The sequence below is a fragment of the Penicillium chermesinum genome (assembly GCF_028974085.1).
Source record: "Penicillium chermesinum strain IBT 19713 chromosome Unknown utg000004l:1.0-3345178.0:1.0-3348027.0, whole genome shotgun sequence".
Taxonomy (NCBI): Eukaryota; Fungi; Ascomycota; class Eurotiomycetes; order Eurotiales; family Aspergillaceae; genus Penicillium; species Penicillium chermesinum.
In genome coordinates, this window is record NW_026695314.1 from 2970026 (window position 1) to 2996068 (window position 26043).

At 52.1% G+C, this 26043-nt stretch overlaps 12 protein-coding genes across 12 annotated transcripts; 5 read left to right on the forward strand and 7 right to left on the reverse strand.

Moving 5' to 3' along the window:
* Nucleotides 1-385: 385 nt before the first annotated feature.
* On the reverse strand, nucleotides 386-809 carry N7468_006024 (hydrophobin family protein; the record flags this gene model as incomplete). The annotated part of the gene is made up of 2 exons (XM_058475320.1): nucleotides 386-546; nucleotides 605-809. 2 exons carry the CDS (start codon nucleotides 807-809, stop codon nucleotides 386-388), a joined length of 366 nt encoding a protein of 121 aa, XP_058331060.1.
* A 2010-nt stretch (nucleotides 810-2819) lies between these two features.
* On the reverse strand, nucleotides 2820-3116 carry N7468_006025 (uncharacterized protein; the record flags this gene model as incomplete). The annotated part of the gene is made up of 1 exon (XM_058475321.1): nucleotides 2820-3116. The coding sequence occupies one exon, from the start codon at nucleotides 3114-3116 to the stop codon at nucleotides 2820-2822; it is 297 nt and encodes a 98-aa protein (XP_058331061.1).
* Nucleotides 3117-3259: 143 nt separating this feature from the next.
* Nucleotides 3260-5081, forward strand: N7468_006026 (eukaryotic translation initiation factor 3 subunit D; the record flags this gene model as incomplete). The annotated part of the gene is made up of 3 exons (XM_058475322.1): nucleotides 3260-3467; nucleotides 3534-4282; nucleotides 4335-5081. The coding sequence occupies 3 exons, from the start codon at nucleotides 3260-3262 to the stop codon at nucleotides 5079-5081; spliced, it is 1704 nt and encodes a 567-aa protein (XP_058331062.1).
* A 184-nt stretch (nucleotides 5082-5265) lies between these two features.
* On the reverse strand, nucleotides 5266-7454 carry N7468_006027 (Transcription factor; the record flags this gene model as incomplete). The annotated part of the gene is made up of 4 exons (XM_058475323.1): nucleotides 5266-5688; nucleotides 5755-6025; nucleotides 6078-6489; nucleotides 6551-7454. The coding sequence occupies 4 exons, from the start codon at nucleotides 7452-7454 to the stop codon at nucleotides 5266-5268; spliced, it is 2010 nt and encodes a 669-aa protein (XP_058331063.1).
* A 527-nt stretch (nucleotides 7455-7981) lies between these two features.
* On the forward strand, nucleotides 7982-8721 carry N7468_006028 (NAD(P)-dependent oxidoreductase; the record flags this gene model as incomplete). Its single annotated transcript, XM_058475324.1, has 2 exons — nucleotides 7982-8051; nucleotides 8099-8721. 2 exons carry the CDS (start codon nucleotides 7982-7984, stop codon nucleotides 8719-8721), a joined length of 693 nt encoding a protein of 230 aa, XP_058331064.1.
* A 2710-nt stretch (nucleotides 8722-11431) lies between these two features.
* Nucleotides 11432-13046, reverse strand: flbB (the record flags this gene model as incomplete). Its single annotated transcript, XM_058475325.1, has 5 exons — nucleotides 11432-11894; nucleotides 11961-12509; nucleotides 12558-12648; nucleotides 12709-12798; nucleotides 13010-13046. 5 exons carry the CDS (start codon nucleotides 13044-13046, stop codon nucleotides 11432-11434), a joined length of 1230 nt encoding a protein of 409 aa, XP_058331065.1.
* Nucleotides 13024-13332, forward strand: N7468_006030 (uncharacterized protein; the record flags this gene model as incomplete). The annotated part of the gene is made up of 1 exon (XM_058475326.1): nucleotides 13024-13332. One exon carries the CDS (start codon nucleotides 13024-13026, stop codon nucleotides 13330-13332), a length of 309 nt encoding a protein of 102 aa, XP_058331066.1.
* Nucleotides 13333-13857: 525 nt separating this feature from the next.
* Nucleotides 13858-15147, forward strand: N7468_006031 (uncharacterized protein; the record flags this gene model as incomplete). The annotated part of the gene is made up of 1 exon (XM_058475327.1): nucleotides 13858-15147. One exon carries the CDS (start codon nucleotides 13858-13860, stop codon nucleotides 15145-15147), a length of 1290 nt encoding a protein of 429 aa, XP_058331067.1.
* Nucleotides 15148-16240: 1093 nt separating this feature from the next.
* On the reverse strand, nucleotides 16241-18971 carry N7468_006032 (putative arsenite resistance protein Ars2; the record flags this gene model as incomplete). The annotated part of the gene is made up of 2 exons (XM_058475328.1): nucleotides 16241-16810; nucleotides 16875-18971. 2 exons carry the CDS (start codon nucleotides 18969-18971, stop codon nucleotides 16241-16243), a joined length of 2667 nt encoding a protein of 888 aa, XP_058331068.1.
* Nucleotides 18972-20641: 1670 nt separating this feature from the next.
* Nucleotides 20642-21478, forward strand: N7468_006033 (uncharacterized protein; the record flags this gene model as incomplete). The annotated part of the gene is made up of 1 exon (XM_058475329.1): nucleotides 20642-21478. The coding sequence occupies one exon, from the start codon at nucleotides 20642-20644 to the stop codon at nucleotides 21476-21478; it is 837 nt and encodes a 278-aa protein (XP_058331069.1).
* A 1272-nt stretch (nucleotides 21479-22750) lies between these two features.
* Nucleotides 22751-23808, reverse strand: hapB (CCAAT-binding transcription factor subunit HAPB; the record flags this gene model as incomplete). Its single annotated transcript, XM_058475330.1, has 2 exons — nucleotides 22751-23671; nucleotides 23704-23808. 2 exons carry the CDS (start codon nucleotides 23806-23808, stop codon nucleotides 22751-22753), a joined length of 1026 nt encoding a protein of 341 aa, XP_058331070.1.
* A 646-nt stretch (nucleotides 23809-24454) lies between these two features.
* N7468_006035 (uncharacterized protein) lies at nucleotides 24455-24655 on the reverse strand (the record flags this gene model as incomplete). The annotated part of the gene is made up of 1 exon (XM_058475331.1): nucleotides 24455-24655. The coding sequence occupies one exon, from the start codon at nucleotides 24653-24655 to the stop codon at nucleotides 24455-24457; it is 201 nt and encodes a 66-aa protein (XP_058331071.1).
* Between the last annotated feature and the right edge of the window lie 1388 nt (nucleotides 24656-26043).

Below are 26043 nucleotides of genomic sequence, written 5' to 3' on the forward strand. Positions count from 1 at the left end.
TCTCCGAGAAAGTCACGTCAATTGCTCTCAAAGTGGTTGCTGAGTGGAGGAAGTGAGGCGGGGCGGAATATTAGAGTTGCGGGATGGCGCTGCTGCCTACTCCGTAGAAGTCAACAATCGATCATCCAGAAACGCAACTTGCGTTAGTCTGGAACATTCTAATAATGGGTCTATATGTGAGAGCCACTCCCACCCTGTCCACACTATTATTGTCGAGCGTAGCGGGCCCGGTGGCTAGGGTGGCCGGTGTTTATGTGCGCCATACGTATTGTTCCGTGTTTAGAAAGGTATCAATATGATTAATTATGTATAAAGGTGTATATCTTCTCAAGTATATGAAGCCCGTTTGCAGGGCCGCGGTATCCACAATCTATTCAAAGAGGACTTATTTATAGTCCTCACACCCGAGAGCAAGCTCGCCGCCCTGATAATCTGTCAGTAACTGTTCCCGCCTCAGTGCCTTGTCAACATCGATGCTTACCAGGAGGTTGGCCTCAGTGCAGCACTGAGGAGCAGAGTCACAAGAGTCCTTCTTGTAGGCGGAGCCTTCAATCGTTTAGTTAGCTTGTCTCCATGCGGATCATCGATCGAAGCCATCACATACATAGGAGTCCGACAGATCCAATAAGATTGGCGGCATCAATGCCGAGTTCCTCTAGGAGAGGGTCGACGATAGGGTCGAGAGGGGTGGTCAGAGTGCCACAGCACAGAAGGTCACCGACACACTCGGAGTCTCGCTTGGCCATCATGTGTGGAGACGCGACGGCCGCGCCGACCAGAGACAGGACGGAGATGAGAGCGAAGCGCATCTTGAGGATTGAGGGTTTGAAGCTGGGAAGCTTGGAAGGGTTTGATATTGAACAGGTGAGCAAGGAATTGGACGAGGATGAATCCCTAGGACATGAGGGTCACTCGTTGCCCTTATATAGATGTCCCCTGCAAGTGTCGACCAGCAATCTTCAGACTTATCGACATTCAGCTTCTTATCGAACCCGAACCATTACGTTGCCTTTGCCAGTTGGTCACAGATTATGAGGCCTCTTCTCCGAGTAAGGATCTTCCAAAAGGCCGTGGATCCGAAGTCTCAAGATAAGAGGGCCATCAATCGAACTTCTGCCAATGCCAGGATGTGGATGCTCGGACGAATGGCTGCGAAAGAGGAACCGGCTTAGAGTTCCCAGGGCGCCAAACAGAAGCCCGCAAAATGAGTCTGCCAAGACGTCCGACCATGGTAAACGTCGAGGAATGTTCGGGATCGCCCTAGGCGAGGCCTGTCCAGAGCAGATCTTTTCTATTTCAAATACAGATCACTTCCCGGAGAGGCATTGTTCGATCGTATGTATCCAAATTTCGAGCTATCCCACTAGTTTGTGGGGGTGTTCTTGACAATTCCATGACCCGAGTGGTCGGGACGAGGCTCTTATCATGCGGATGTGGTTCGTCCATTGCGACCAACATCGCCAAGCTGCCGATCATCAACCAGGAACCAGAGTTTCGACGAGTAGATACTGCGAAGGCTACGGGATCGCCCTGAATCGCGATCCAACCAATGCAAGTCGGCCCCGTTCGGACCCCAGTTCCAGGTTTCCAAGATTCCAAGGTTGTGTTCCGGTCTATTTGTCACGATCACCCTATTTAGTGTTGAGCGCATGCCGCGGCTGTCGGTAACCAGATTCTCGTGGGTATGATAAGCCTGATGATTCTGATTGATGGTTACTCCGCAGTGGGGATTCGATCTTGAAGATTGACCAGTCACTACGACGGTTTATCCTGGAGAATCTACTATGTCATCTGTCGCGGGTCATGCAGGTCACTTCCAAATCTCCTATGCTATCCACCCATATCTTCTCACAGGTGGCATTATCTATGAAACTAGTAGGCTTTTATGCAGCCATCGCCTTCTGTCGGGTTCCAGTGCTAGTAATTTCAAATTTCAGGGAATGAGGCCCAGCCCCTACCGTCAGTGGCAGCCACCCAAAGATCGGTCCGAGTCAAGTGCTTTGCTATTCCACATTCTACTTCCGAGAGCCACAATCCATGGATCTGAGGGGGTTTGGAAAATTCTTTATTTTGGGCAGTACGAGGGACGAATCGGAGGAAGCAAGCAGAAGGAAACAAAAGGAAATATTCAACAGCGAAAAAGAAAAATGAGTACCTAGCATTGGGTATTCGAAAGACACATTGTTCAGTGGTTTCTCTGCCTCTCAAATTGGGATTTTTAGGGGCTGAGGCAACTTTTCAATCAAATATCCATTGTTCAAGTTTCATACCTCTCAAGGTGGTTACATTTGTATAGCCCTCCAGTCCTTGATTTAGCATCCAAGAGATTCCAAGGGAGAAAAAATTCTATGACGCATAATTCTGTCATGAGAAGACCGCTTACTTTATGCTTTCAGGTAACAGTATCCGCCGATCGAAACCTTCTCAATCCCGCACCTACAAAGACTCCAACCAGTCAACTCCCGGCAGTTATCGGACGACAAAGCCAAGGAACCACAAGCATAATTTTGAGGATATTCCTTGGGTGGTAATTTTGGCCAGAAATGGGACAAGCCAAGGTTTTAATCTCAGAGGTATCCCTTACCTATTAGATAGGCCGACGACGGTCATCTTGGTGAAGATATCGGAGCTCTTCCAAAGAAACATGAGCCGCCGAATGGAGCAGAATATCACACCTGGCCTCTTTAATAAAGGAATTAGGGAGCTGGAAGGGGACTTGGCATTGGAAAAGTAGGAATATCTCTTCACGAAAGTCATCTTCGATTTTGCGAGGCCATTACTACCAGTAATAATCAGGAACACGATACTAAAGCAGTACGCTAGGCTGAGTCCCAGGTGGACGGGACGTGGCCTTGCAATTGGATGTTGTCAATGGCATGAAAAGCCATCTCGAGAAAGAAGGCGAGTCCAACAGAGAGCTTCCTAATGTTACAGCGATAATACTGCCTATCGCTCAAAGTACTAGCAGGAATACCCACAGCCATGTGGTGAACCTTGGAATGATGGAAGTTCAAGTCCTGTCCTTCCCGGCGAGTATGAGCTATATATTCGAGAATCCTGGGTGGATTATCACTTCCTATATCAGCCAGGTCATTACTACTCCATCCTAAAACCATCACGTGGTGTGGCACGGTATGCCCCACTTCAGCCCCACTTCAGCCACAGCTCGCGACACAAAAACTTCTCACAATCTCAACCCCACGATACTCAAATCAGCCTTCAAAGTTGTGTCCCCGTCGGTGCTCAATTTATCTTCATCATGGCTCTGATCTCGATTGCGGACCTCGTGGCCGCTCTTCCCTCGGAAGATTCTTGGGGTCCTTCTACTTCAGGTGACAACATGCTCAATGGCGTTCCTTATGCTCCTTTCTCAAAGGGCGATAAGCTGGGCCGCATGGCCGACTGGACTGCCGAGTCAAAGGACCGTGATCGTGGGGGTCGCCAGCAGTACAGAGGCAACTTCAGAGGTATGTTACTTTGATCTCACAGTGCCCTGCCTCGCCCGAAAGTCCCAACTCACCCTTTCCTCCCAGACCAGCAGGTGTATGGCTCCGGATCCACCAGCCTTTTCACCATCCAGGCTGCTGAGGATGAATCCTCTTTCTCCGTTGTGGACAACACTCGCACTTCCACCAAGCGTACATTCGGTCGTGGCGGCGGTACCGTCTTCCGTGGCCGTGGAGGTCAACGGGGCGGTGTCAACCAACGTGGCGGCCGTGGGGGCTTCCAGCGCGCCGGGGCTGGCCGTGGCCAGGACCGCTACAACGATAACCGCGGTGGCCGGGGCAACCGTGGCCGTCGCTTTGGCTGGAAGGACTGGGACAAGCCCCAGCGCACTCGTGAGCCCTCGGTCAACGTTCGCCCTGACTGGCAGATGCTGGAGGAGGTTGACTTCAGCCGTTTGTCCAAGTTGAGCCTTGATGCTCCGGAAGGCGAGGATCTCGATTCCTACGGTTTCCTCCACTACTATGACCGTTCCTACGATAAGGCTCCTGTCAAGAATGCCGAACGTAGATTGCAATCTCTTGACCGCGCGGCTTACAATGTCACCACCACTCAGGATCCCGTCATCCAAGAGTTGGCCGAAAAGAACGAGGCCACTGTCTTCGCTACATCCGACATTCTTTCCATGCTCATGTGCGCTACTCGGAGTGTATATTCTTGGGATATTGTCATCGTTCATCAGGGCGACAAGATCTTCCTGGACAAGCGGCCTGGCGCTTCGATCGATCTTGTTACCGTCAACGAGAACGCCCAGGATGCCCCTCTCGAGGCAGCGGAGGTCTCTGGCAAGCAGGATCAGATCAACACCCCCCAGTGCCCTGGCTCTGGAGGCCACTGTTATCACCCACAACTTCGCTATGCAGGCTGTGACCGAGTCTGAGCAGGCCAAGGTCACTTTCGCTCATCCCAACCCCTTCTACAACGAGGCTGAGGAGACTGAGCCTCTGGCTTCCAAGGGCTACAAGTACCGCCGGTTCGATATTGGCCTCGAGCGTGACGAGGAGCCCCTCCAAATCATTGTCCGAACGGAGGTCGATGCCGCCATGAAGCACCCCACCGGTGGCCCCGACCAGCACCTGGTCATCAAGGCCCTGAATGAATTCGACAGTAAGGCCCCCGGCTCTGGCGGTGCCCTTGACTGGCGCAGCAAGCTCGCTTCCCAGCGCGGTGCCGTCATCGCCACCGAGATGAAGAACAACTCCTCCAAGCTCGCTCGCTGGACCACCCAGGCCATCCTGGCTAAGGCTGATGCTATCAAGCTCGGCTTCGTGTCGCGAGTGAACCCCCGCTCTGCTACCGGCCATGTCGTGCTCGGCGTCATGACCCAGAAGCCCCGCGAGTTCGCGACCCAGATGAACTTGAACCTCGCCAACGGCTGGGGTATCGTGCGTACTGTTGTTGACCGTATCCGTGCTCTGGATGCCGACGAGCCGGCCGATGCTGTCAAGAAGTACGTCCTCATCAAGGACCCCAACCGCTCTGTTCTGCGCCTATACAGTGTCCCGGCCACTGCCTTCGAGGAGGACGAGGAGGCTGAGATTGAGGAGAAGGCCGAGGAAGAGGAGGAAGACGAGTAGATGGATCTTTTTACGTCTGTATGCCTTATATGATCCCATGGTTTTCCAGCTCGGGCTGCATCTGCAAAAGTTTGATCAAGAGTTATGAACCCCGCCATTTATGATTCTAATACATTTTCGTATACAAAAAAAATTGTGTCCGCGTTATTGTAGTATCTTCCACTGAGTTCCCATTCGTACTGCTCTAGCCAAAGTTCATCCACGTAAGCCACGGCTCGTGAGTGTCGGCTCGTCCATCCAGCCAATGCAAGAACTGCACTCGATCGCCAACGTCCATGTTGTCCAGCAGCTCCGCACACAGCACCTCCTGCCCGGCACTCATATCAGTGTCAGAGATAGGTGTTGGGGCCGTCAAGGGAGCCGGAGTCGCGTTCGGGGCGGAAAGTATCTGATCCAACACATGCCGAATGGCTCGCTGGCCCTGTTGAGCGATTTGATAATTGCCCTCGTTGGGACCAACCATTGTTTCTAGATGGGAGGCAAAGATGCTCAATTTCTGGATGATCTCTGAGCGGGGGAACTCATAGGCATAGGGCATTTGGGATCGAGAGCGACGCAGTAGCTCCCCACAGAGAACACCTGCTGAAGGTATCCCGGCATTGCAAAGCTATGAGGATTCCAGCATTAGGGCTTCTTTGTCGCTCTCCGTTAATATCAGGGTTTGGGGGCTCACGTTCCATGTTGCAATTCGATGCATTGATGATGTTGCGGTAATAATGGCATTCAAGATCTCCAAGGAGATGGCGACTCCCCTCTCTGATTGCGTGTTTGTTCGCTTGGCTAGAATTCGATGTAAGAGAAAATCATTGTATAGAAATTCAAGATATAGGTCATGAACGAGGAATCGACCTGCCACCTGTGGCTGTTCATACTGCGCCCTATTTTCCCAGTGGAGGTAAGCAGGCATGTTCCGATACTGCTCGGAGAACTGCTTTGATAATTCTCTTACCAAGGCTGGTCAGCTTCGTTCGATGTTCCGGGTCCGGTGGTACGTACTCAACTCTCTCTGCGAAGCCTTCTGTTCGATTGTCGAGAGAGAGCTCGAGGACTCTCTCGCGGGAAATACTGGTCAAAAGGAAGACGCGCACGCTTGCACCTCTATCAAGATAGCCGTTGCTATTCCAGCCATGCTCATCGAGCGTCTCAATCGCAGCGTCTCGCATCGACGGCTCGGCAACGACCTCGTCTGTGTTGAGATCTAAAGGCATGTTGAAATTACAATATCTCCAGGGGATAAGGGGTGGACGACCAAGAAACGACGCGAGCGCCTTGTCGAAAGTGTATGCAGTTGCCATTGTACGTCTCCGTAGCTCCCGAATGAAAAATGGAAGGTCGGGGGACTCTTGGTGCATCCCAATCGTATAGACTGAGGCCGTTAGCTCGCCTATTTTTCTCCATGGGCGGTAGTCTATTGATTCGATTCGAAGTTAGTATCCAACCCGCTTTCCTGCTTCCCTTACGAGGCTTACCCCAGTCGCCATAGACTATGGTGAGAAGCATGCTATGATAAAGCAGCAGCCAGCATACTATATCATTGACTACGCCAGCACTGTCGCAAAATTGGAGACAGAGATCCCCCACTCCGGCTGCTGCAACGGCGATGCTATCTGTATCCGCACAAGGTGGTTCGATTTGGCTAGGTGGAATGGAAGATCGGGTTGATATGCCAACGATAGTCATCAAAAGACCGACTGCCTCCCAGCGTCCATTTGCCATTGATGCGAATTCCGCCCACGACATATCGGGGGTGATGGTAAACGGCTGCGTGGTTCTTTCAAAAAGTTGCCGGGAGAGAAGCAGTGTGCATTTCGCTTCTTCTGGCTCTTCCCTGTGTGCTACATTCCACATTTCTTCCATGCCATTGAGCACCATATATGCGATCGGCTTCCCCAGCGTGTATCCCTCGTACATCTTATAGCGAGTACTGATCAACTTGCGAAACAGCGGGAGGTCTTTCAGCACCAAAAGCGCGCGAGCGCCGGTCTTTAGATTGTGCTCATCCACGGGGATCGGTCCCGGAGTCAGAGAAGGATGCTCCATTCTCAAATCGCTGGCATTGTCGTTATATGCCTCGGAATAACTTGTAAGACCAAGGAAGCCGGGTGTCAGCGAGGCTTTCTTATGATACCACGGTCCTCTGTGGTAGTCGGTAGATTTAGCCCCTGAGGACGAAGCCTGTGTATTGGAGGCACTCGGGCGCCTCGAACTGTCCAATGGGGATCGCGTTAATGGTGCTGGGTGGTAGATACAGAGGTGTTCTGTCTTGCGCCGAACGCAGCGGCCACACAAGGGCTTTACATGGTCGCATCGGAGTTTAGACTTCCGACATGGCTCGCAAGAGGGTAATTGACCGTTTCGCCGGGTGACAGACATGATATTGCTTCATTTGAAAGGGGGCAACGCTCAGTCTGAGACGAGAGAGAAAAGGCCCAATGATCGGAGTTCGGCGTTCGGACCTCGGGGTTCGATTGGGCCTTTGATTCGACGAGGTTTACTTGGGAGTCGAAACAAAGCAAACGAGCACAGGATAGACGATTCTAGCTATTTACAGCCTTACAAGCTCATCGCAGCGGTGATCAGCTTCCATGGTACTCAGAATCAGATCTAGTGGGCTTTTGAGCAGAGCAATAGAAACTGGTGCAAATCTACGGGGCCTCCCAGCGCACATCGCCATTAACGGTAACATTTTTTCTTATTCTATTTCATTCAAAGTACACTAGTATCATCTCTTCTTATCACGATATTCCGCACCGCTTAATCTGAAATCCCTACGAAGACTGCTTTTTGATTCTGTACGATCTCCCGGAACTCCACGGTTTGTCATCCATCGGGTGACGTTCATGCCAAGACGCCCTCGCATCTAATATGATTCTTCCCTACAATCCATATCGTTACAAAACATGCATTTCTTGATCCTAGGTGCCACAGGCAGGACAGGCGTCCACGGCCTCAAATATTCTCTAGAGCAAGGTCAGTCGATCGACGTCCAAATCACAACACTCACTAAAACTACTCAGGCCACTCGGTGACAGTCTTAGCCCGGAATACCTCGTCCATCGAGCCCCACCCTAACCTGACGATCATCGAGGGCTCTGTTCTATCTGAAGATGACATGGACCGGGCCATCACATCGACAGGGAAACCCGTCGATGCCGTGCTGGTCTTTCTCAACTCTGCACGCGTCTCTCTGAACCCTTGGGCGCAGTTTGTCGGCCCGCCGCGTCTAATGGCGGATGCTGTAGCTAATGCGGCGAGAGCTTTGCGGACAAAACAGTCTGACGTCTCGCAGAAGCCCCGGCTGGTAGTCATGAATGCCATGGGCTCGGGCGAGAGCTATAACGTGACGCCATATCTTTTCCGCCTCATGATCAACTTTTCCAATATAGGGAAGACATACGAGGATCACAACGCCGTTGATGCAGAGATTGAAGAGAACTGCGGCGATGAAATTTCTTGGACTCTGGTCCTTGCGGTTGGCCTTCGGGGAGAGGGTGTGCTGCCCGTGAAGACCTTTGCGCAAAATGAATCGCCTGCCAGCACGCTGATTACTCGCGAAAGTTGCGCGAAGTGGATGGTGGATGTCGCGGCGGGTGATATGAATGAGGAATTTAGCAACAAACGGGTTATTGTATGCAATTAAATTTGTCCCCACATATAAGATCAGTTATCATTTGACTGCTGTCTGCATGGCTTCAATTGGTCAAGGATGAAACATTGGGTACCATCTTATATCGAGCCAGCCTCTGAAGAAAGGTACTGCGTACTCGGCAAGCTTGGAAATCCTTGCACAATCCCAGGCTATATCGATGACCCTGTAAGACTTTTCTTGTTCTTATGAATTGATATCCCGTACTAGTGGTATGATACATGGTATAAGTTGTAGCTCTGCTCCTTTTACTGCATCGGCGATCGAACTTTCAAAAGCCCGCACAGGTGACCAAGTGCCTGCTCCTTCAACGCTTCCTTTCACCTACGCCATGATCCATCTATCGAGCGCGGGATAGCCCCTATCGCAAGAAGGATTCCCAGTGCGCGGCCTTGCCCGCTCACATGAGATGCGACAATACTAACAACCGATACGGTATCTCCGGCAGATTACGCACGCACCGGTGGCAGGACTTCTGAATTTGGGGGAGAAATAGGATTTCCAGACCTAGCCCCTCCTGTGGCTGGATTTTCCGTAGAAAGCGCTGGTTCCGACAGATGTGCCCAGTGTACGGCGAGGGCGAGTGCGGTACTGATATCTGAGGCCGCGCGGTGGATGCCGCTGGACAGGACGTGGTTCTACGGAGTATCTCTTGAACGGTCTATGACTACATGGACTGATTTGATTGGACTGAACATAGTCAACGGGGCCTCTGGTGGCTGATCCTGCTGAGCAATCGCCCTGCTCAGACCATACTATCTCATGGGCCTCTTCTTACTGGGTTAGCTGTGAGTTAGCCATCGGCATCTTCACCCGCTAGACCTCCTTCGTGAGAAATCTCCCTCATTGATAGAGTTCGCTTATGTTTTTAGTGTTTGAGGGATCAGAAGCTCATGGGCACCTGTTCGGGTGGTCAGACCTCCTCTGCGCTGGGGCGACCAAAATGCCACCGATCGCTATCTTTGCAACTCTAGATTGCGGACCCTTTTCCGGAAGAAGTCAACCGATATTTCGCTCATATGAGTATATCTATCTATGCAGGAGAGTAATTATGAGATCAGTCTGTTCATAGAAATCACTCGCCCATACTGTTCAATTCGGATTCATGGAGAAGGCTCAGCCAGAACCGGATTCTCTGAGTCAATATATCAGGGGATTGAGGTATACTATAAAGTCGATGGATTATCTCACATGGACCTCCGCTACCTCCCAGCCGCGTTACAACTCAATTTGAAAGATGCCCCGTAGGAAAGAATTATGTCTTGCTGGCAGTCATCGCTGCATGCCAAACTATAAGTCAGGCTGGGTTTTCTTTCTTTCCTGCATTCGCACCCAATAACGTGCGACTCCCGCGCGTGTCCACACGCGAACGTCACCATTTGCCAGCACATGTTGCTGGCAGATCTTCGCAGAGACCGTCTACCAGTAAGAAACTTAGTCTTCATCTCCTTGCCCGGCTTGGAGGTCTCACCTTCAATCGGTATCTCCTGGCAGCGACACGGTTCAAAGTCTTCGCAGATAACGGTAGCTGCTTGATGCCGTGCGGGTCTCAGCGTATTGGTTCTCCTCAGATTCAGTGCTCCCTGCGTGTGGTGATACCTTCTGGGTTCCGCTCTTCCACACTGAGATATCAACTGGGAACCACAAGTGGAGAGGGTTCTCTTATAGCGGACAGAGGAAGAAGCAGCATATCTCTGCCTCCGAACTCTATGGTCACGGCCTCACGTCAGATAGAGATTCTCGTATCACTGCCGCCTTTTCCGCCTGTTGACTCCAAGAAAAGGCTGGTCAGGAGGCATCCGAGAGCCTCATCTACGCCAACACATCGACTTTGGCATCGACTTTAGGTTCTAGACTCGCCCCCGAGACCCGGGAAGTCCAACCGCATGGGGTGTCAGCAGGACCTGTTTGACATATCGCTCCCATATGTGCCCTGCAAGAGTCACGGGTGTGGTCAACTGCTCCGCGCCCGGGTCAATAACAGCGACTCCCTCTGGCATGGACCGCCCTGCTGTTATTATTGCCTTTGACATCCATTCGTAGAATGTCTCCATTAGGCCGTCGCGAGGTTTATTTCTTCAAGTCAGTGGTACTTTTCTTTTCAAACTATTATTTGTCAATTTTTCCAAACCAAGATGGGTTCTAACAAAGTAGCCAGGACAATGTACAGAAAGCATAGTGAAGATGGAAGTCTCAGAATGGATAAATCGCCAGTCCCCAGACAGCGCTGGACGGCATCGGATTTGGAATATAGATTGAAAAATGAATCAATATATAGCACAAAAAAAAAAAATAGGAAAACGAGGTGAAGTGACAGGTGAACCCTCCATCCCTTGGAAGTATCACGGGTGTAGGATGAACTTTGAACACCATTCGTGGACCAGCCGAAGCTGTTCAGTATATACAAATCCCCAAACAAAGAAAAGAAGATAGAAGGAAAAATAAAAGTGGAAGTCAGTCGACAAAGTGTCAAGATCGGGGGGATAAAAAGTGACAAGGTGGAAAGGAATTATGTGGAAAAGCAGGCAATATATGACGAGTTGCCGGGGGGTCTTCCAACTAGTTTGCAAAGCCGCACGCACGCATAGACCGAAATGAGGAGACCAGCTTTCACTCCGAACTGGTATACGCCAAAATAGTATTTTCGAGACATCAAGGTCGTAATCGTTTCTTTAAGCTGAACCGGCAAGGAGAAATGCCCTCCTTACGAGTAGATCGAGTCGTCTCGCATGCGCGGTGCACCGAGCTCAACTTTTGTTCCGAGGACACTGCTCAAGCAGTCCATGAGCTCAAAATCCTCAACGACGGCCCCAAAGCCGTAGCATCGAACCTTAGTGTTGAGAGTGTCGACAACGATCTTGATATCATCCCGACTGAGTGTGGGATAAAGTTCGTGGTTCTTGAGGCATTGCAGCGCCATGATGGGTGTGATTTGGCCCTCTGTTACAAGCTGTCGACTCAGGTTGAGAAGGGTGTGCAGATTGGCGTGTGGCAGGTCGTAGGTCTTGTGGGGGTAAGTTTGATCGGGGGTAGTGTTGGAAATGTAGCTGGGCGGCGGACAGGATGCCATCAATGCATGACCAGAGAAAGGCATATCTTCATCGTCAGCTTCGGTCACAGATCTTCGGCAAAGGTAGTCGGTGTGCTCCCGGCATGGACTCTCCAATCTATATACCGGTTAGTTCTTTACATCCACACGGGTGTTGGGGGGGGGTGGAATGCAAATGACGCACTTCAAGATAAAGTCGATCTGAAGCTGTGGTTCGTTCTCAAAGACGCCCCTGACCATCGCTGGTACAGGTTGGTCGACAATATGGGATGCTGACAGATCCAAATGTGACAACTGCTCTCCTGCCCCATGGCCATAGACATGTTGCGGCGCGAAGGACAGTGGGGGCGAAACTTCCGAACACTCTACGCCAGCATGCATCCGAGGGCTCATGCCGGAGATGGTGGTGGGCGGGGTTGCATGGTGAATGGAGGTGCCATTCGTCAACATCGCAGAATGCGATCCAGTAGTGCTGCCGTCGATGGGGCTCGATCGGAAGGCAGCCGGGGGACGTTCGGCGCGGCGCTGCGCCAGTTCGGCTTCAAATTTGATTCCGTGCGATTTGAGGATCTCTTTCAGAAGCTCATTCTCGTCGGCCACAGACTGGATCATTTCCTTTTGCTGCTGGATCGTATTGTTCGCATCCGAGATCTCGTTGGTGTAGGCTTCCCGAAGTCGCGACACCTCGGTTTCTAACGATCGCATATACTGTTCCTTTCGTTCACGGTGGGTCCTAGTCGAGTCAGTCTGGTTCCTGCAGTCTCCAGGTGATATGCGATACCTTTGCGCCTGGCGATTCAGTTCCTGTCGTCGGGTAAGAGCCGGCTTACTGTCGGGCTTCGGGCCTCGACGTTTCGCGGGCTGGCCATCTGCTGAGGGGGGGAAGCCCCCGGTCAGTCACTGGGATCCTCGCGCATCTGTAGTGGACATACCGCGTGCTGGCTTTTTCTGGGCGGGCTGTCCCTGAAAGATCTTGCTGAAGAAGTCGGTGCCGAAGGCGCCTCGCGGAGTCTCTGTTTGGTCTGTATGGAGAGCGCATCGATCCTCCCGTACTCGGACGGGACGATACGATGGCAGAATGTTAGCCCTCTGGTGGTCGAGTCCTGGTTCTACTCTTTCTTTCCCCATCGGATCGCGCCATCGCCACGATGAGATCTTGGTTTCCGATCAGATTCGGATCGCGATCTCTCGTAGAGGCGACATCCAGAAACTTGAGGCACACGAGCAACTTACCTGACTGCATATCCATGGGATACTCGCCAGTGACCATGGCGAGTAAGGTCGACCAAAAGGTTGTGGGGGGTGAAGAACGAGCCCCGTTGACGAGGCTTAATGTGATGGATCTCGGGAGTGCAGATTGGACTTCGGCTGGACACTCTTGGCACGAAACTACCGGGTTTGCTCGATTCCCAAGTTACCCCCCTCGTGCTGCTCTGTGCTGTCGATCGCAAAGTGCCTATACTGTTGACGCCCAGGGGAGTATGGGGTATATGACAAAGAGTAGAAGAGTCGACCGTTGGACAAAGCTGAAGAAGGTCGAGGCGAGGCGAGACTAACTATGGATCTATGGTGGAGGGGGGGGGGGGCAACCCATAACTAGTTAAAGTAACACTAATCCATGAATTATGGATTTTACACAGCGTATGTACTATTAGATTGGCCTGCAGCATCTTCTCCAATTGCATCATTCGTCAAAAGAACAGATCCAACACACCTGCCGGTTTCTTGCCCTCCTTTTTGCGACCCACGAATCGCTACTCGCCATCGCCAGACCCTGGCCTTGGTGGATCCACCAACGGGGCGGCACTCGTCGACTTCTCTAGACTCAATTTCTCCAAACTTTGCTAATGCATGTTCGACAACTAGAAGCCACGGCTGGAAACGAAGCCGTATTCAAAAGCTCCGGAGCGCCGGAGCGCCAGAGAGCCGAAGAACAATAGAGCGCTGGTGGATTCTCTCTAATCTTCGACCACGGATAGAGCCGTGTGACGAACAGGGTGATTTGCCCATCCGGGAACAGAAATTCACTAGTTAGCTGCACGATCTTCCCCGTGACAAATACCTCCTCTTGGGGATAGGTTATGGAGATCCTCGTTCATGTTTCTGCCCCCAGCACTGGCCGGGACGATGCACAATACCGCGCCCAGGTCGCTGGCATCCTGGGCCTTGGGCCCCTGCCGTGGCTGGTGGCAGAAACGGCGCCCACGCAGCTATCCGACCCGGATGCTGGAGAGTCGCTTGCTTATAGAACGGAAGATGTGGACCGTCCGAATCTGGACTCTGCCTCGGTCAACTTCAGCCCCGAATGGGCTGAATCGCATGAATCGCATGATGCGCATGCGTTTGTATGGCCCCGTCCGTCTTTAGCCCTAATCCACCAGCCCCTCAATCCCCTGAGCGGGGGAGCGATCGGGGCTAGCCCAGTGCCTGGCGATTCAGCCCATTCGGTCGAGAGCCTAGTCAGCGTGGTTCCTGACTCTCAGCCAGGTCCTGATTCGGAGTCTTATCAGGCCAATGCGCGTCCACGTTTGCCATCGCAGGATGCAGACGCACCCGCAGCTAAACGGCCTCGGGTCGATCCGAAGCCCCCGACCGGCCAGCCTAGCCAGACGGTAAACGCTCCGGAACAAGTTCAGCTTCCTGCCAATGCACCACGCTCTGAAGAGCATGGTGCATCTGGGGAAGCTCCTGAAGCTACGACTGCCGTGGTCACATCATCCACAATCGAGCATTCTGGCATCACCGCCTCTTCTCGCAATCAACATGAAACTACCAACCCGTGCCGCCTCACTAACCCTCTCCAATCCCTGTCGCTGCCTCTAGAGATCCGTCCCCCTCCACCACCCATCTCCACCGGGCCCTTCACTACCCACATCACCCCGACTCTGTCCATGCTCACTGAGCGCCTAAAGCCTCAAAAAACATACAAACCACTCCACCAGACTCGCCCCCTGGATGCGCTCGAACGCGGCTACTGGTCATTGCAGATCAATCTCGTCGCCGATACGGATCCTCCCCACGAAAGCACCCGCGCCGCTCCTGTAGAGTATGGATCAGGCCCTGCAAGACGGGAGCTGAAGAAGGGCCGGGCCTGGAGCGCGGACTCTTTCCTGCGCTTCTGGACCTTTCTCACCCAGTTTGTGGGGAAAGACGCTCGTGCGGGCTGGGGCGTGTGGTGCGTTCTCGAGAGGGATGGTGCCTCTGCTCCCGCGCCTCGGTCCGCGTTGCCTCTTCTGCTCAAAGTTTATGCATGGGGTGAGACAGCCATGCAGGTCTGGCTGCTCCTGTTCTTAGCCAGTGAGCGCCGGGTACGCGATATGGGTGCTCAGTGGAAGGATTCGCGCGAGGAGGTGGTCATTCAAATGCCGTGACCGGGCGGTTTAGCGCTTCATCTTCTATTTGTCAATTTGCTGGGCTTTGAGAGCTTTGGTACCGGTGTTTTTGGGTTTGTTGGTGGTGGGGGGATCTGGGCGTTTCATACTTCTGACCAATACTTTGGGTCTTTCATGCAACTACTCTAACCATCCTCAGTTGTCCTTCAAATGACCCCTTCGTCAAGGTACGGTTGGCTAATGCCACTAAAAACAAGTGGCAACGCAACTTGGCTCAGGGATCTATTTTCCGGCGTTCAAATCGCAGTGTTGGAATACCGCGAGCTTGGACTTGTCTATGCTTCTATAAGGCGCTAAAATGCAAATCCGAGCACCCGGGAGCGTCCCTCACTACGCGAGGCAATTTGTGTGAAAGTTTATACTCTGGATGCTTCCACGCTTTACGAATACCTCAATTTGCCATCCAAGTTAACATGTTTCCATCCCCTGAGGTTTACTTCGGAAGATCAAAACTCCATAGATCAGTCATCCATCTCAAGCAATCATAGGACAACTGTCGGTCAGCATGTGCCGAGGATGGTGTAGCCATATAGATGGTAGTACGTGCACATTTCCCCTCTCGGCACGTATAACTAGTAAGTGTAGGTATTACTAGTACGTGTTAAGAAGCGATGATACGGGTCTAGGCATACTTAGGGGGAATATCTTGAAGCAGCTGCCAAACTTGCTTATTGAGTGGCGGATGGATGGTATTGTACATGTTGATTCGGATAAGGAAAGACCCGGATAGACAGATAGACACATGTTGGCTAGCATCAAGCCAGGAAGACAAAAGAGATAAGATAGATGCAGCAGGACAGGGCTCATGTTTCACAGGCTAGAAAATCCAAAGAAATAGTGACACACCCGATAAATGGTTTTTGAACATGGAAAAAAAAAAAGGAGAAAAAAAGGTACACCAGGAGAGTCCTAAGTCCTCACCCTCTCGTCCGTTGCGCCGTGCACGCCAATGAAAAAGGGTCCATATGAAATAACGGGAGAAAAAGAATAAAGAGAAAGAGAAAGAAGGGAAGAAGGAAAAGCAACAGGATAGGCAAAGCGAAATCTACGGCTTCCCAGAACTGAATTCATGCTAATAGTTGAGTTCTCCACCCTCAGATCCGCCCACCGCATCGAGGTCTTCGTAGCTCTTCAATTGACGGCCTTGGACTGCTTCCCGGGGCGCCATCGTCTGGGCCCCTGTGCCCGCATCAGGGAATTGAGGTGCCATGGAAGCGGCTGGGTGGCCGGCTGGAATGGGCATCATACCAGGAGGGAGTCGGCCGTACGGTGTCATGCGGACCGGGCTGAGTCGGCCGCTATTATTACGGCGACGGTCATAGGGACCTGGACGGTTGTTATTGTGACGATTCTGGCCACGGCGCATAACTCCAGGATGGTGCATCGCAGCAATATCACTGCCAACAGCCACGCTTGGATTCCAGCTGTCGGGCGGGCCAACAAAACCTGGCATTCCGTTCGGAAACCCGCCAGGGATATGTCCAGAACTACCAAATGGAGGCATGTTCATGATTCTGAATCCACGAGGCGTTCCATTGGCGGCTCCATGGGCCACAGTGGGGAAATGGCCATTGCTATTAGCATCGGAGCGTGATGGGGCGATACGCGACGGGTCAAGGACATAAGCATTGACAAGGGACAGCTATTCAGAAAAGGGTGAGAAATGAAAGGCAGGTGATTCGACTTGGGAGAAGTGGACAACTTACATCGCGGCGAATGTTTTCCAGCCATTCTGGGTGACGCTTTTCAACGTGCTTCCGCCAGAAGTTCTCTGCTTTGAAAAGTTTCGTACATTCGGGAACTTTGCAACGGAATCGTGAGTCGTCTTCTTGTTTGACGTACTTCGACAGTTCGTCCTCGAGAGCCTGCTCTACAGGCTTGCCTCCTAGCTTATTCAAATCGGCATTTTCCGGCTCTAGAATCTGCAAAACTTTGTCTTCAAAGGTCTTCACCCAGTTGAAAGCGCGCTGCATCTGCTGTTCAGGCTTGGTAAGCCGTTTTTTCTCTTGGACCGGTGAGCCTGCTTCCTCTCCCTCTTCACTAGGTTCGTTCCTCTTGATTGGAAAGGGTTGGTTTGAAGCGCTCGCGCGAGCAACCTGCCTAGCCTGCGTAGAAAGACCAGCGCGAGGGCGACGGAGATGACCACCGGGACACTTTCGGCCAAGTTCATGCACCGAGTCGCTTTCAAAGACGCAGAAAAAGCAGAAATTGTAAACACGACGAAGATACTCCACAGTGAGGTCAAGTTTCTTTTTCTTCGCCAGAAGTTCTTCATCGTCTACTTCATCCTCCTCGGACGACTCTTTCTCTTCGCCCTCTTCCATTTCCTCATCTTCAGGGCTGTCCCCTCCGAAGCCATTGTTCTGCTTCTTGACTTTGACAGGTCCGGTAACAGGGGGCTGAAGCCAACCTTTGCCACGCAGGTCTTCAACACGCTCTTCAATTTTCGCAAACCCATGAACATCGTCTCCCAGCTCGACATCGAATTTTGCAGCCAATCGTTGCGCAAGGTCGAGATCGCGATCAATCCGTTCTGGTGCGGAGAAGAGGTCCCAAAGAGCCTTCTTGCGAGGCTGTGCAGGAGGAACATGAACACCAACGTGGCAAACGAAATCGCCGTGGACAGCATCATGGATTGTTTTGTCGTTGACTGCTTCCACGGCCTTCTCTGCCACGCCGGCCGTAGGGTCGATCTCTTGGTCCGGCTCTTGGCCTTCTTCATCGCGGCCGTCACCACGGTCCGCGGAGGTACTGTATTGTGCTGGGTTCAGCATGATCCACCCTATACGGTGAAACTTCTTTGACGGGTTAGGGTCACTCAAGCTAAGGAACTTGAACCCTCCGTCGTTTTCGCCAAGGTGCTCCTTGCAGAATTCCTCAATGTTATTGCGGCTGACATTGGGAGCTAGAGTTTTGATGAGCAGAGTTGGCGTAGAAAGAGCATCATCACGGAGCTCCCCTCCTCGTACAGGAAGTAAGTCCTGGACACCCATAGTTTCACCAACGGCAGTTGTCTCGCCTTCCTCCTTCTCAACAATTCCACCTGCGCCATCGCTCTCGTGCTTGTAGATTCCCTCTAGGGTAAAGTCATCGAAGACACCAGCATTCACATCATGAGACCATTGCTCAAACGCGCCTTTGCGGAATTCAGCCAACCGGCGGCGAATTGGGTCTCGAACTTCTGGGAAATAGCGCTCTTTGAACCATTCTTCGTTCCGGTGTTGTTGTACGAATTGTCGCGCCAGCTTGATTTGAAGCTCCACTTTGTACTTATCGTAGGCCTCCTGGATCTGAGCGCGTTCTCTCTCCCGATCGTCGCGCGCCTCGCGCTCTCCTTTTACGCGGTCGGATGGGCGACGGCCACCGTGCTTAGCACGTTCCTTCTCCTCATTCACAGATTGTTCCATCCGCCACCATTCAGCGAAATAAGAGAACCCAGCCTGCGAATCAAGACTTAATGGGTGGGGAATAAGGTTCGTAGGTATTGTGCGTTTGCCACCGTCCTGGCCAGGCACATAGCGATCTATATTCGCAACAGTCGGAGATGGGGCTCGGCGACGATCCTCCCGCTCGCGCGCGGCAGTATCTCGAGAGCCATTGTAGAAATCGTCTCTACGGCGATCGGATGGTTCATAGCGGTCAATGACGGGTGAACGGGATCGCCCGCGGCCACGGCGTCGGTCTTGCGAAGCTGAGGTTGTGATTAGGACTTGAGAGGGCTTGTTTGCGCGAGCGTCCAGACTTACTTGGCGATCGACGTCGGTAAGATTCTCCCGCGGCCCGCCCGGAGAAGGAATCTGCATCGCGATTCCTCCCAGGGGAGCTACCCTCGTAAGAATCCATGTAGGCCCGTAGCTTCCAGTGGATGGTTCAAAGATGCCAGGCTCGGATGTCGTAACGGGCAAGGAAAGCTAGGGTGTATCGTCAACATCAGACTCAAATCATAGTATGCGCGAGTAGAGCGGCATATGGTGTGCCGATGATGTAAAGGAGGTCATGAAGAAACAGAAAAGACAAGATGGCTTGGAATTGGATTAAGACAAGACAAGGCGTCAGTCAGCATTGCGGCCCCCAAGGGGGGAGGCGCCAACGTGACATGGCCAAGGCGGAGGCAAAGAGATCCTCAAAGAGAGAATATGAAGAAGATGGTTTTCTTTGTCAATGATCTGGAGGAATGGTGTTCACGAGGCTCGGTGTAGGCAGTCGATGCCGGTCACGGCCTCGGAATTGGGAAAAGCACCATAGATCGAAAAGGGGGGGGGAAGAGCTTTAGGGAAGAAACAAGGGGTATTCAAACAGAGAAACAAAAAGGAAGGCAACCTACAAGAAGCCTTGAGAGGACGTGAGAGGCTGCAGCTCAACCTGGAGATCTTGGAGGAAGGAGAGTGAGCAACCAAGTGTCGGCGAGAGCTGGAGTTTATCTAACCCAATCTGGCTTGGCTCCGCGCTGAAAGGCGGGGGTCACCTGACACCGATCTCCGAACGCGCGACAGGATGAACCTTGAAAGCAGGCCGAAGAAACAAGGCTGGACACAAGGAGAGTTTCCAGAGGCTGCAGCTGCAATTGTGAAAGACGCGCAGCTTCATTCCAAGGACAGCGAAAGTCTGCGTTGTGGCGGATCAGAATCCTCCTCCGGAGGCTGGGTTCACCTTACCAATCATACTCATCACAATTCCCCCAACTGAAACCCTCCAAAGGCCTAGGTTCCTCGTCCTTGGTTTCATTGGGAACCGGGACTCTCTCCGCTTGTTTTGTCCTCCCATGCCAAGCTCTTGTCAAATTGGTCGCGTTGGTCCCTGAATCTTCTTGGCGCCGGGGCTACCTGCATGATCTGCTCTAGACTCCACACTAGCCATCAAAGAGGCCTGGAGAAAACTTGCAGTAGTAGTCTTGCTCATAGTTTCTAGTATCATAGGGGCTACCATTATGCCATGAAGCTTTCTTATCCTATAGGATGAGACTATTTCTTGACCCCGTGTGTGAAGCCGCAGGATATATAAGGGGTATTCATTCAACCTTGGGAGGATTTCCTCGTCTAGTTACAGCTTTATTATCCTACAGTCCTCTCTGGACAAGCAATGGCTGGCACCAAGCTGGATTGGAATCACATCAATGCAAAAGCACGCCTTGCGTCCATATACACTATGACATGGTAATCTCAGCATTCCAGATGCGTCCTGTTGAAAAGATCTATGCTCCTATGCTGTTGAACATGAGACAAACAAACCCACTATCTTCTCTCGCCTGATCTCCTAGACTCCAACTAAAGCTCATAAGATACCTCAATATACCTCACGGTCTTGAATTCCTTCCATGCCCCCTTCATCATGATCTCCTCTCACAGATGCATACAGCTCCAAAAACGTGAAGCGCCTCACCCATGCCGCGGGGGCATCACAGGTCCGTGCGCGGCCCCCCCCAAACCGTAGCCACTCCCCGCCAAACACCTCGACCTCCCACCATGAGCCTGGCATGACCGATCTCTTCAGCTCACGCTGGGCGCCGGGTGCAGGCGATCCTCCAGCCTCCTACACACAATCCTCCAAAAAGCCCCGCCGAGCGCGATCTGAAAACCGCCTCCAGACGGCAACCGCAACCCCACCCGCGCCTACACCTGGAAACCAGCGCACGCACAGTCCCGCCCGCTTCCCTCCTTCCGAAGAACTAGCTCGGTTCCTGAAGATCGTCTCACGGCTGAAATGGAAGCTCCCATTCCTGGCTGAGGGATACCGCCTCGCAACCTTAGTTGTGGGCGAAAACGGGGTCTCTGCCGAGGAGGTCGCACACGCAGAGATCATGTTCAAGATCGACTTCTTCGAGTACTACGCGCTTCTAGAGCGTGCGATTGTGCATCTTCTCTCGGTGTTTAATATCAGTGTTTCGGGAATGGCCCACCCATACAATAATGGCGGCTATTTGCAGCGCACAGCGGGCCAGCATCGCTTTCATGCTAATGTCCTGCAGGCTTTGGAGGAGGAGTCTTCGCCGCTGACGCCGGTTTTAGGCACTGCGCCTGTCATTGAATACTTGAAAAAGGCGAAGGAACTCAGGAACCGGTGGAAAACAGCAGATATGACCAAGATAGAGCGACAGAGAGATTATGAGCGGGACCAAGTCCTTCCGCTGGCAAGTTACAACTTCGAAGAGATCCTGGCGGGGATCTTTGCTGGGCTGGAAGAGGCTTACATACGCGCAAAGACACATGTTGATCTGTGCAAGCGGCCTGGAGACGAAAAGGCGGAGGATAAGATGGCCTCAGATTCGGACTGGGATTTCATGGTGGATGCTATGGATTGGGAAGCAGTTTGATAAATATCTTCGATCTTTTTTCGGCATGGCCTGGAGTTTATTCGAATTTCGGAGGGGAGGTTCCCCATTTCCCCATGTTCATCTTGCGTTGGAATGTCATTTTGCTCTTGATGCGCTGATTCATAGTTCGATATCCATAGCATGTTTTGCTGTCAACGCTTTCTGTCATTTACACATGTTTAGACTTTTGGTACATATTCCATACGAATCCAGTCGAAAGAACGGCTAGCTTTAGGTCGATTTAGGGGGCTCAAACTGGTGCTAACCTGCTACAGAACTTTCCTCTGTCATCCAATGGCAAAGACGTTGGCTCATTGATAAAATGGACATTTGGACTCGTAGTTGTATCTTCATTTCTCCCAGTCGTATAGGTAGTGACAAATTTGATTCATATCCATGAGGGGGGAAAAGAGAAAAAACAAAAAAACAAAACACGTTTAACCGCAATAAGAACCCAGTCTTTCCATAACCCGATTCCCAGTCTGTTTTTCCAGTGATGGAGGCCCTCTTCTAAGTTCCCAACCTAAAGATCACAGCCCAAAAACGCGCAACACACTCGGACACCGAAGAAGGGGAGTAGCTTGCAAACCCAAAAGTAGAAAAGCAAAAACAAAGGGGGGGAATAATGTTGACAATAAGAACCACAAAACAAGACGGGGAGGTGACGAATGACTGTACTGTCGAGATCGATATACACAAGGTGGTGACGGGGTAGGATGGGGCCTCGGTAGGAAATCCAAAGCATAATCGACGGTCAAAACGAGGAAACCTGGTATTGTAGATTGCCTTGTGGGTCTGCATTAACTGTGCTTTGAATAATGCAGCAATAGCATCTTGTTCGCACGGAAAAGGAGATAATCATCTCTAGGCGAGAAGATTTACTTTCCCCAGATGGGAGGACAATCATCGCCAGGCCCGACAATTGGATACCAAGGAAGGTGGATAACGGAGCAGTGAAGAAAAAAAAAAACCATCGTCCCAGCATAAACTATGAACAAAACATCGTGTCGTGTAAAGGCGAAAAGGGGGTAGGTGAGAAAGAGCACATAGAGTAGAAGAAAATAAGGGGAATTCAGTACACATCGCTTGCTAGAAAAGAAAACCGTCCAAAAAGCGTCCATCCATGAAGCCGTAACAGAACAATACAAGGAAAAGGCGAAAGAAAAAGAGAAAAAGTAGAAGAAAAATCAACCAGATAGCAGCTCAACCCGTCTCACATGACGCATGTCAAGTAGATGAACGGTCCTTGCGATCCAAAGTGGGTCGTAAGATTCAACCATCCTCGTCAGATGCATCGGCTGAGTCTTGCTCACTAGCTTCTGCGCTAGCATTTGTCTTGGTCTTCTTTGAACTCGAGTGGTCATCATTGACCTCACTTGACTTGCGCTTCTGAGCAGAGCCATTTTCAACCTTTCCTAGGTCGAGGACAGCATCTCCGCCCTCTTTCTTCTCCATAGCGGCAACTTCATCAGCAGTCAGGAATCGACCACCAGGACCACGGGGCCGACGCATAGCGTGGTTGTGCCGAGATTCGTGAAGGTATGGTTTGCGGCCTTTTGATGTCAGACGAAGCTGCTCCTCCAATTTCTGACGCGCAACGCGACGCTTCAGGATTCGGTGAAATTGCTTCGCGTTGACGTAAAGAGGGGATTCTTCTTGGTTGCTGCCAGTAACAAGTTCAGGTGAAGGTTGGCTTTGCTGGACTGCGGCCTGGGGAGGTCCAGCCATCTGGGCAGGAACAGCTTGGCGACTGACATGGCTCATCACAGGCTGCGCATTTTGCACACCGGGACTACCGACGTGGCTCATTCGCCGAGGCGGGATCTGAGAATTTGGCTGCATGGGGACCTGGGAGCCCATCGGGGGCATTTGGCCGGGCATCTGGTGTGGAGAACGAGGGTTCCTATCCTGCTTCATTGGAACACCAGCCATTCGAGGGGAGGCCCGCGAGCCCTGCGGCATCTGCCCTCCCATACCGTCATGTTGGATGGGATAGAATTGACCGGAAGCGGCTGCTGTCGCCATGGCGGCAGCTTGTGCTGATGATAGGCCATATGGGGCCTGTGGCATAGGGGCAGTCACACCATAACCCTGAGGGAAATTCATCTGTCCGTTCTGGGGTTGCTGGTAATGTTGCTGCGAAGGAACGATGGGAGAACTTTGGTGAGCGGAATGAGTTGATTGCATGGGTGCCTGGGCGTTGGTGGGGATGCCATCGCGCCGACAGGTGCACCGGCATTAGGAGCGGCGGGTTGGTAGGGCCCAGGGATGTGAGAAGAAGCATGAGGATGTTGCCCGTGAGGCTGTTGATATTGCGGAGGATACTCCATGGTGAGAAACGGCGCGTCGCGAGAGATGTCACACAGCGGCAAGTGTAGCGTGACAGGGCGGATATAACTGGCTTAGAGTGGCGGACTACCCGAACCAAGGATCACCAATCAAGAACGGTCCTAACTAGACACAGCGACTGGCTGGGTGACCGTCAAAGGGCAAGATGGGGGGGTCGAAACAGACTACCGAATATGTTTGGCAGACGTCGCGGGTAGATGGAACCAAAGCGCGCCCTGAAAAGAGACCCGTCCCTACACGCTAAGCGTGGGCGACCGGTGATTCGACAGGTGGTGGGGGGGTTAGGAACACTATGCAGTATCGCGTCAGCAAGAGCGCAGGATCGAGTGGTCACTGGATAGGTGACGAGTGGGGAGAAGCCGGTAGTATGGAGGCACGGCGCATACCTGAACTGCAGGCACCAAATGAGGGCCGAGATACTAGATCTTCCCAAACAAAAATATCCTTTCTATCGGATCTTCTGATCAAAAGGAATCTCAACCACACGGAGGGTTTGACTCTTTTCTGCAAATCAGTCTATGCCCACTGCCGGGTGTAACGTGGTTGAGCTCTGATGCAGCGGCCAGGGGGGGTAACCCTCGGACTCGACGTGCTGTGATGCGTTGTCCGCCCTAATGAAGCCACCGGCTACGCACAAATTATTTCAGGCACCGTCAATGTCCCTGATGAAAGGCGAAGCTGATGGTTCTGCCACGTCCCAGAATCCGGGGCGGCGCCAGACCGGAATAGTGGGTTCCCAAATCGAGCAGGCTTGGGAGAGTCTAAACAATAGAGTCCGCGCGCGGCGAGGCTCCACAAATCAGGACTGCGAAGGTCAGTCGAGTACATTAAGGAGTCGATCACGGAGGGGCGATGCAGGATGCGCTGTCAATTGGGTCGCAATCCAGGGTGGCCATGGTTATCCAGAAATGGATTAGGCCCATGGGCCAGAGGATGTATGCGTTGGCACGGGAATATGGGAGGGGTGGCGGCTGCGAATGCAGAGTAGACATACCTTGTCGATCGGATTTCTGCAAGTAGAGATCCAAGGTGAGGCGGATCTAATTGAATTGCGCGCAAACTAGTTGAGATATTAGACTCGAGCTCCCCCACGATGGTGTGAAAACGACGCGTTTCAACGGACAGGAACACAAAACAGCCGCAAAACAAAGGAAGGCGACATGCGCAGCCAATGGCAATGAGAAAAGAACCGAGGATGAAGCACAGGCGCTTTGCATGCGACCCAGAAGCGTGGGCACAGAGCGCGCGTGTTGTTTTGTCACGGGCCAAGAGCGCGCGCAACGTGGGATTGGATTTGGGGGGGAGGGGAATTACCGAATTGGTGGAGCAGGAGGGGGTAGTTGGGATATTCTCCGTATGGACCTCCAATCCGGGGAGGAGAATCAAGGGATTTGGACCAAAGAGAGGGGGGAAGGGGAAGACCAGATCGTGCCAACGAGAGGGGAGTAAGTGGTCCTCGAGGGCCTGAGGGAGAGAGGGGAATGGGTGATGTCAAAGCCTCTCGGGCGAACCCGCGCGACCGTGCAGACCGGCTGTTATCACCAATAAAGGGGGCGCAAAGGGTAGAGTAACCAAAATGGCACTTCTCATTTGGAGCAAGTCAAGGTCAAAAGGACATCAACCAATCTGGTCCGGGTAATGCATAGAAAAATAAAATATAGAAAAAAAAGAAAAACGGACGCGTGGGGAGGCCAATGTTTACACAGCAATGGGGAATGTTGCGAGCCGCGTTAAGCAGGTAATAACAGGCAATGGCAGAGACTAGCAGTTAGGCTTGAGATGGGGAAATGAATCGCATCGACATTGAAATAACAGGACAAAAGCAGAGAGATATGTGACGCATCAATCACAGCCTCACTTACCTTCAAGGCCGATGGATCCCAGATCCAGAACACAGTACCGCAGGGAGGTCCGAGTGATAGGCAAAACAAGAGTGTGCAGTACTAACAGACACCTCAGGTACCTAAAGATTTGGGTCGGGAAGCAAGATGATTGGAAGTCGCCAACTGGACCGGAAAGTGGACGAATGATAAGGGGGAAGTGGAAATGAAGAAGTAAGGGTGGCCAACTCTGTGCGATGGTTGGAGGGCAGGTGAGTTGGAGAGGGCGGGCAACCAACGAGAGAGGGGAGCAGAGGGAGGAAAGGCGAAAAGGGGCGGGCGATGGGGCATTTTGTACCGCTTCCAGCTGAAATAATTGAAATGACTGGCCACCAC